The sequence below is a fragment of the Scomber japonicus genome, chromosome 8 (genome assembly GCF_027409825.1).
Source record: "Scomber japonicus isolate fScoJap1 chromosome 8, fScoJap1.pri, whole genome shotgun sequence".
NCBI classification, from domain to species: Eukaryota; Metazoa; Chordata; class Actinopteri; order Scombriformes; family Scombridae; genus Scomber; species Scomber japonicus.
Genome location: NC_070585.1, coordinates 12,234,117 through 12,244,042, shown reverse-complemented (window position 1 = coordinate 12,244,042; position 9,926 = coordinate 12,234,117). Strand labels below are relative to the sequence as shown.

The 9,926-nt window shown below is 39.6% G+C and overlaps 1 protein-coding gene across 3 annotated transcripts in view; it reads left to right on the top strand.

The window, feature by feature from the left end:
- The first annotated feature begins 912 nt into the window (after nt 1-912).
- The window catches only part of ctnna1 (catenin (cadherin-associated protein), alpha 1), an 84,146-nt gene continuing 75,132 nt past the window's right edge, over nt 913-9,926 (top strand). The window contains exons 1-3 of one of the 3 annotated variants that reach the window (XM_053323378.1): nt 913-978; nt 3,366-3,483; nt 3,831-4,026. In XM_053323378.1, coding sequence (XP_053179353.1) covers nt 3,379-3,483; nt 3,831-4,026 — 301 coding nt within the window. In that variant the 5' untranslated portion in view covers nt 913-978; nt 3,366-3,378. Of the gene's footprint in view, nt 1,197-3,365; nt 3,484-3,830; nt 4,027-9,926 lie in introns of all 3 variants that reach the window. The other 2 variants (XM_053323377.1, XM_053323376.1) reach the window with 2 other exon arrangements.

The following is a 9,926-nucleotide window of genomic DNA, read 5'->3' as shown; positions in this document are numbered from 1 at the left end:
GACCTTTAATGGTCACATACACACAGCAAGACAGCATGTGGCAACACTGAAGGCTGAAATTTGGCTTCTTCCAGCTCTAGTTCCAATTAGAGAATGGCAATAACATTTACAATTATAATAAAGTGAGAGAGTGAACAGAAAGATAAGAGAGATGAAATAATATAGAATAAAATACATTTATATTTAGACCAACAAGAAAATATGTTGACTTCCAAAATGATGATATAGGCCTATTACTAAATGTGAAGATTACAGTCACATGTGATTTAAATAATAAGCAACAGCCTTTCCCCAGTGGTTACACACTGTTTGAGAATGGGATCCTTGAACTAAATCAGTTTCCAACCAGTGCTACAATGAACACTGCAACACTAAAGAATCAACTTTCAAGGTGACATTAAACTGCTCAGTTTTGTTAACATTTCCAGAGAGGAGCACTAGATCAAACACTAGTTTTTTCAGTTCCCTTTGTTTTAACTCAACAACTACAGATCAAGTGATTTTTTTTCTGCTTTCAGGATTAAATGAACCACTCACTTTTATCTGCACCAAGGAGACAATAAAACCAGAGCAAAATGAGACTAAAAGCAGAGATTAAATTAAATTCGGCTTGGCTTTAGTTTTAATTGCCATCACTTTCACATACATCATTATTTCACTCAAAAGTTTGCTTTCCCTGAAAACTGCAGGCCTACTCCTCTTCAGCCTAAATATTAAAAGCAAAACTGGTATCCCACAGTCAGGCCTGGCCTTACAGTAGAGCCATGGAAGCTATAATTAATCCATATATGGACACACACGCAGCCGGTGCCACGCCCAGTACACCTCCTCTCTCTGTGGGCTGCGGATCGCTGTGGTCGGCCTGCCCCGCTGCCAGGAAGTTCAGCCGCCCGGTCACCGCCCCAGCCCCCCCTCTGCCTCATCCATTGTTGGGAAGCAGTCTGCGACATCGACGGATTCTTAACCGAAACTTTTCAGGTAACCAAAGGTCGCTTAAAGCCGTTCTTGTATTGCCCTTTGGATATATTTTTCGGAGGGAAATATCTGTTGTAAAGTCGGCAGTTGAGAGAACAACTTAACTGTGTCAAAGAAGAGAGGAAACAGGGAGGAAAACTTTACAGGCAAGGAATTCCGTAATTCTCATTCCTCCATTTTGAACTTTTAAACTTCCAAGTTTTTCCAGCGGGTTGTTGACGGTAAGTTATCAGCAGTTCTTTTGTGACTCAAATTAAGCGATGTAGTTTATCTGTTACAGCGTGTGGTTGTTAATTGGATGATCAGTTGACACTGTTTAAGCTTTGCGCCGTGTGAATGCAGGCTAACTGAGCTAATGTTTGTTGTGTCGGTTAGCATTAGCTTTAGCACGGTGCCGTGTTTGGCAGACTGGACGCTAGCAGCAGGTAACTTGGCCTTAAGACACGGCCTTAGAAAATACCTGTTGGAAAATTGCCAAAAGTTAACTTTGTCAACAAGAGGTTTTAATTCTACATTAACACATACTTTATTTGTAACTGACCCAATTAAGTAAATTAATCCAGTGTTAATTAATGTAGCCACCTCAGGTGTAACATGAGTGTTAGTACGAAGCTGGCAGGGCGTGTTACCCAACCTGTTGCTCTTGTAATGTATTTTAGGGGGGGGGGGGTGCTGTTTGGATGGTGTCCTCCAGTTATCAAACACAAATGGCTTATATAACTTAATGTGTTAAGAAATAAGGGTTATTTCGCTTTAAAACCACAATCACTTACACCCCCCCCCCCCCCCACACACACACCACCACCACCCGTGGTATGTAGCCTTCCGGGTAGTTTCGTTTTCTTTAGCCCAGATTTGGAGATATCCCTGGAACTTGTGCCACACCCATACAGTGTAGGTGAATGTATTGCGACATTCACATCCTCTGTCACAGTTACTTAGCATAATCAGTTCACACACCAGTTTGAACTATTTCTCACCCTAAAGTAGTTTCAGTGGTAATGATTCACAGTGAAGTGTATAGCCACAGACAACCACTACGTTCATTTTTTTTCTTTGTGAAATGTAATGTTTCAATGGTTTGTGCATCACAACATCAGGTTTGTCATTTGTTCATTATGGCAGCAAAAGTTTCAGATCCTAAAACCACAGCAAATCAAACCAAAACTGAAAGAATGGTTAGAAACTGGTATGATTTTTCTTTTGGTAAGATTTGTGTGAAGTGACCTTTTAAATATAATGGGTGAGAAACCTTGCAGTGGTTGATGAGTAATTGTAGTTTAAAGCTGCACTGAGTATCAAAGAAATGCCTTCAGATTTTGGTGTTTGATAAAATTATTTAAAGCAGAGCCTGACAATCAGCATCCAACCATACTGGCTGACATTTAAAAAAAAAAAAAAAAAAGAAGGTAAAAGGGGCTTCTTATTGCCACAGCTTAAAAACAACCTAACATTTCAGTATAATGTGGGATAGCCATCATTCATGTGTTCTTAAAATATTTTGTCTTCTGTGTTAACAATGTAGGCTAATAGCTTGAAATGACATTGTTCTCACCTTACAGCTGACCAACTTTTCAGTTGAAGCTGTGCTGCCCTTAGGGCTTGCTGATTATCCCCACCCCTCCATGTTTGATAGCAAATCAATGGAGTTGTAGTCACTGTCTAAAAAGAGACATTGGAAATGGGCCACAGTGTTACTGTGCTCTGCATGTGGCAGTCATTCTGTGAGGGATCGAGTTAAGACTGGGCCATATAGATGAAATCAAATATAACAATATTTTTGACCAAATGCTTCCAGCGATATTGAGACTCTTTTGTAGTGTTGACTATTGGTGCTTTAACAAAACATTTACTCAATAAGATTTTTGATATAATCAACCTTAATGTGGATGTAATAAGTAAGTAGGTAAAGGCAAATTATAGAAGAGCTAGAATAGTCAGATAAATTCAGAAAGTTTAATATCTTTACTGTAATGCAACCATTAAAACCAGGATAAGACGCTTAGGCCGATCCAAAATCTAAGACAATATCTAGTCTCATATCCTGGTATTGATTCATATCAGTATATTGTCCAGCCTTATATGGAGTAATGCTGGCTCTTAACAAGGATCGTAGTATATTGACAACTGTACAAACTGTTAGTAAGTAGTCTGAACAGTTTAGAGGAAGTTTTTGCAAATCAGACTTCTCGTTTTACTATTCACTGTGCCTTAAAAATATAGTGTGTAGCTCCAATCACCACATATAACAGGTATTTGGTGTTTTGAAAGACAAAGATGATCGCATTTGTTGCAGTCCAAATTGTATTTCATTGCTGCATTTTAAGAATGGACATGGCTTCTTCCTGATCTTCTTTTTTAACATATTCCTTCTACTTTTTTACTCCCAGAATTTCAGACACCATGACGAGCATCAACACAGCTAACATCAACTTTAAATGGGACCCAAAGAGCCTAGAGATCCGTACTCTGGCAGTGGAGAGGCTGCTGGAGCCCCTGGTCACCCAGGTAACATAGTCTGCCTTTTTGTTTACTAACTCATTTACTGACTCATTTTAATGCAAGTCTAAAACAAAATTCACAGGATAAGTAGAAGACAGGAATTCCGCCTGTGCCAAATTAATTTTTTTGGTGAGCTCAGAATTCACATGCTACACATAAAGTTTATAAGTTGACGCTAATATTTTTAATAAAAGAAATCGCTACTGGTTTCCAGAAAGCTAAACCTGAAACAATAATGCTTTAGGCTGCGTGTGAAAAGATCTGTTTGCATAGCTGTAGTCCACCAGTTCACTTGAGACCCTAAAGCAGCTGTTTCTTACCCGGGCCGTCATGTTTTTGTAACCCTGCCACAGGTTACCACTTTGGTAAACTCCAGCAACAAAGGCCCATCGAACAAGAAGAAGGGACGCTCCAAGAAGGCTCATGTGCTGGCAGCCTCAGTGGAGACAGCGACCCAGAACTTCCTCGAGAAAGGAGAAAAGATTGCAAAGGAAAGTCAGTTCCTTAAAGATGAACTGACTGCAGCAGTGGAAGATGTCCGCAAGCAAGGTATATTTAAAATACATATCACAACAGTGTGTGGTCTCTAGCTCGTACAGAGTGCTTCTGAAGATACGATGTATGATAAATAAATCATAAGCTATGTACATATCATCTGCCCCAGTGGAAGACCTTGAAATAAGAACATACTTTGAACCTGACAAATCTTCTAGTGCAATGGAGGTTTTCAGGGAGCCCGTTAATAAACGCTTTTATTTAAGCATGCATACTAAACACATTCAGTTCAAGCTACATTCTGTCAGTGCCTTGTAGGATCCAGTTTCAGCATGTTCCTCTCTGAAGTTCATGTCTTCTCGTTGCCCAAGAGATTGGGTTTGAGCATCACCAGCCTCTCTCTTCACAGTCATAACTGTTGTGTAGTGTTACGCCCATAACAAAAGGCTGAGGTGTCTCTGAGGACTGGTGCTAATTCCTATTTAGGAAGTAATGAGGCTATGATAGAGAATATTGATTTCTCATAGAAGTTGTTGACTGTGGTCACTTATTTGTTGATGTACTGTATAGAACAAAGTCATAGTTTGCATTGCAGCAGTCTTGGTCATATAAATGTTAGTGTCTGGGTGATAATTCAATATTATAAAAATTGGACAAATTAGTTATTGGTGTTTTTGTTTTACATGTGTTCAAAGTTATCTTGTGATGTAATGTATAATATAGTTTACCTCTATAATATACATTGTGTCTTTCTACAGTAGAAACTACAAGAAAATGTTCATATTAATATTGTAACAATGTTTTCAGTCACATAACCTCCCCAATATCATTCGGCCCTGCAATGTAACTCAACTGTAGTCATCCTGTTACTATAGAAACCTTTTTGTTGGCGCAGTATCTTTAGAGCAAGATATTGATATTTACCTGTGTTGTCACGATCACACTTGTGGAAGAAATGAGTTCCTCCCGAATCTTGGTGTGAGACTGTGAGTGATATTCATTTGTAGCTTCTGTAGATGGAAGTTTGCCTTTATTGATGATGACAAAGTCAAAAGTGAGTCATCACACACACCAGGAGGCTCGTTTTGTCAATGCGGATGATTGAAGGAGCATGCTGGTATGTGGTGGTGGATCTGCCCGGTATTCTGTATAAAAAGTTGTCTGTGAGGTGGTTTAATGTGCACCAGCTCATTTTGTGACAGATGTGACACACAGACACTATCCAGCCACTTGTTTTTCTGCTTTATAATTGTAATGTGAACAAAAAATAAGTGTGCAGATTTGTTTGAATGATGATATCCACCTGCCTGGTGGGATTCAACCCACACACAGTCCATTTCCAATTTAATTTCATGCCTCCCACAAGTCTCGAGACAGGAATCCACCATCACATCAGTAGGCAATGAAAATAGCATTTGTCTTGTGATGGCAGGTTCCATCATCTAACCAGCACACTCACAAGTCTCATTTATTTCTCCTCTCCGGATATCTGACTGTCTTTTGACACACTCACAGACCACTGAGTCCAGGGAGGCTTTGACCTGAGGGTGGCTGTTATTATCACCTTGTGAAGCAACGTCTGTGTGACTGTGTCTCTTCCCCCCAGATCTCAGCGAGTTAGCTGTCCCCCGTTGGAGCTCTGTGCTGAGTAGTTGGGAGGTAGATGACATGTTGGTAGATAGCCTGTGCAGCGCTCAGTGCCCAGGAATGTTACTGTAGATGTGGTAAGCTGTCACCGGGGTGGAATTCAGAGACTGTTGTTAGCTGGTGCCGAGGCCTGGCTGTCAGCTATGCCATGCTGCTCAGCGGAGCGTGCCTAGACTGATAATACAGCCATTGAGTAGGGTAACACCCCTCCACCCCCCTGGATTCAGAAAGCATTTTCCATCCAGCTGTGGCTTACCAGCTGTTTAAAAATGTGAGAAAACATTTCTGACATGATCATTAAGGATGAGTATGAGAACAATTCATGTTGAAGTGGCTCGTCGCCTGTGTTTTTCTTTCTTTTTTTTTTTGCTCAAATGATTTGAAATCTAGTGGGCGTTTTTGCCCCTCTTAACATATTTCCTGAATGTCTAAAATCACATTCATTTCAAAGTAAGCACCATTATAATCAGTAGATAGTTCTTACACTAAGGACTTGTTTTTTTCTCAACCGCTTCTGTCTGCTCTTGTCCTTGTTCTCTCTGTGTTGCCCTTCCCTCCCCGTCTGTGTCTTTGTTGTCCTGCTGTTTGGGAGGCTTATTGTGTGATATACATTTTAATCATTTCATCATGCACTTGGTGGGCTGCAGGTGAGCGTTAGATGGATGGAAGTTTATTAAAGGAACACTGATCACTATCTGCCCCCTGAAAATGGCCCTATTGATTTTGCTCACAGAGGGGAATAACAGCCTGAAGGTGCGGACTGTGTTTGAGGTCTGTGGTGTCGATCATTTGCACAAACTGCTTTAGCTCTCTGTCGGGGTAAAACGGTCAATCTGTGGGAGATCTCAGTTCTGCAGATCCTGTAGTGCGAGTTTGGTTTATCTTTTGTTGTTGATACACAAACATCACACGACTGAATTTGAAAGCAATACCAAATGCACATTGAAAAAAACTATTCTTTTCTAGAAAAAGTCAATTACAAAAGTGTAATTGATTTTAATCTGAAATTTAATATCATGCTTGATGATATGTTGTGTTGATGCAGCGCCGTTCAATTGAAATTCAATTTGACTTAATGAAGCTGTCCAAACCGAACACATACTGTAACTAAGTAACAATTTTCTCATCTCGAACATTGAACTAACTGGATGTTATTAGGCTGTGAGCAATATCAGCAATTGTCTGAGCGGGCCACACTGACAGAGGAACAGTTACTGCCTTTTGCTTCATGGTAAATATAAGTGTCAGACTGCATGGATGGATCTGTCCATGTCTGCTTAAGTCTTTTTGTGCTTTTGTTTCTCAGCACTTCAATTCAAGGACTGTTGATTCTGGAGAACATGCATGAAAAGCTTGTCGTCCTTAGGTGGTCTTAGAGGTGCAAGGCTTTTAGAAACATTTTTTTTTTTAATTCTGTGGTTGTAAGCAGAAACCTGAGATTGTTGAGTGAGTGGTTGTAGAGTTTCAGTAAGTAATTGCTGAAGTGCGCATTAATTATAAGTGCCGGCATTAGCAGTGGTTGGGCTTTGTGTGTACGAGCACAGCAAGCAACATTTATCAGAGATTCTCACGCGTTGTCAGATTACTTAACTCAAGCAGGGGGCGTATTGACGCCATGTTATTGATGTTTCATTTATTAAGCCAGTTGCCTAGCCGGTGAAGTTTCTCAGTCCAGTCAAGCACTGAAAAATGAGTTTGTTTTTATAATGATGAGTGATTGGATTTCAAACTGTCGCCAGCTTTTTGCCACAGATAGTCATATTTGTTTGAAGGCTTCATTACTAATTACATGAAATGCTTTTAAAACTATGATTACAGTTATTTCATGTCTAAAATGATATTAGTATTGACATTTCCACTAATGGGTAACCAAATATTACCACTTGCAATTATTCAAATAATAAAATGAAATCTGATTCATATTACTGCTTTTTAAAATGTCACAATGTTTTTAACTGATGGTCTAATGCCAAAATAAGACTGAGATCTGTCTGCTTGGGTTGGGCATTATGTAATTTTATTGTTTTTTTTATTCCAAAGTTTACAAGAAAGCAAATAAATTAGAAACATAGATATTTATATTTTGTTTCCCATTATTATCCCATTATTTCTTTCAGTTTATGGATTTTAAGCATGTACACACGTTTGTATGAAAAACATTTGTGGCAAAGCTGAGAGGGCCGACTAAAAATAGAGATGAATTTCTTCTGCGTGCAATTACTCGATCTGGAGTACATAATGACGACTGGATCTGTGAAAAATATGCTACTCAACATCCCCGATCATCAGTAGTACACGTTTTTTTGTTTTGTGTGTTTTTAAAAGTCCAAACCCACCCAGAAATATGTCTTTCTGGTGTGTGTAGAGTTTGACACTGGAAGGCTGTTTTCACATTCATCTGCTGAAGGGGGAAAGTTTATCTGTGCTCATTGAAAATCTCATTTTTAGGGTCGTTTGGAAGCCTAGTTTTGGAGCTAGTCCTGGTCTGGTATGCAACTTACACAGGTGTGATGTGAAAAATTGCAATTATTTAGAAAAACTGCAAGTACCCTATTGCAGAGATTTCTTGAATTTGTGTTAATGTGATCGCAAAATCATAATTTTCTGGACGGACTGTTAAGTGCATCTCATTGTGTTTTAAAACAGTGATGTATAGAGAGTTTAAATTTGGGATAAACACAGCACTGGCAGTGGAGTGGTAGTTGGTTTGGTGTTGACCGATACCCCGAGTTGAGCTGTCAGAATCATTGTTGGGTGGAGTGATGCACAGTTGCACCCCAGCACCCTGTGAAATTTCTGTTGGGTGCTCTTACCAGAGGTTGGGTGTGGTTTTACACTTTTAACCAGAGAATTAGACATGAACCCTGTTTACCAAAACAAACTTATCACAAACTAATCAATCAGAAACTGATACGAGTTAAAAAAATCCTTCTGAGTTGTCACACATAGAGTCACAAATTCTTCTCACAGAAAACGTCAGTCATCCATTGACTGCTTTTGGGGAGAAGACACACTAGAAAAAACATCCCAGAGGTTGAAGCAAGCCAAGAAGTCACTTCACTTTGAAACTAAATACAGCTCACTCGTTATCGTGAAGTGAGAGAGAGAGCACTCTGTGACGGTTTGACTTTGAAAAAAACACACCCTGCTTTTACTGTGCACTGCTCACATAGCCACTTTATGAGATCAACTTGATATTGCCATTCATTTTTCAGTGTTGCCTTTCTGTTTCAATATAATGTCACATCATTGTTGGCACCCCTTCATATAATCTAAAGTTTTTTTTTTAAAGCCTCCATAATTATTAGACTGCTAACTCTGATGAGGGGCATGGTGGCTGGAATCAATGCCAGGACACACTGGGAGAAAGGTTGAGTCTCCTCCCTCTCACAGTAAGACTTCAAAAGCCCCAAATGAATAGTTCTTCTTATATACAGTATATGATTGTTGTCGAAAAAAGTATTTTGCGAGATGGTAAAAACTGCCAAGCATGAGCTGCTGCTAAGTTGGTTTTCAGTTGTCTCTTTTTACCAAAGCACGCTTCAGTGATGTAATATAATTATTCATGTTGCTGCTTGTCATCCTTTCTTAGTTTTTGCTTCAGTTCACCAGCAGAACTTGTCTTTTTTTGCTGGCTTTGGATTTCTAGCACAGACATAGCAGTTATAAGGCGCTTTTTTTAGAGTTTTGATTTTGGCTGTTCCTCCATTGACGTAACCTATTCACAGATCTACTGTCTTGTTGATAATGTGAGCCTACAAAGTCTATTGTGTACCCAGTCGACAGCACAGCCCCAGCCAATGTAGGACAAAGCACGACGCTGGCCAGACTAGACAGTGAGCCTGTTGTTGCATATTTGACCTTTTTTTTTTTTACATTTTTTATTTTTTTTAGTGGTTGCGTGTTCATGTCTGTGTGCAAGCTGAAATTATGACTAAACATGGAAGAGGTGCATGTGTCTATGTGTCTGTGTCACTCTTTGTGACACATGCTGACCAGAGTCAGGCAGGGGAGACACGTCACAGTTTGACCTCTCTCCTTCACCCTTCTCATTCTGTCAGATGAAGACTCTTGATGGCCTACAGCTGACATTTAGCCTTCAATGGACTATGGCTGTTTGGTGACATCAGCTGGCTGGTTACTGTACACTACTACTACCACTATTACTACTACTACTACTACTGTTACACGTGAATAGTGTTGTCCAAATTAACAGTGGATACAATCAGATGAACAGTTGGATAACAGTGGAAGGTTTTTGTGATACCATGCTAAATGGACTTTGTGTCACATATTTCCATATTAAA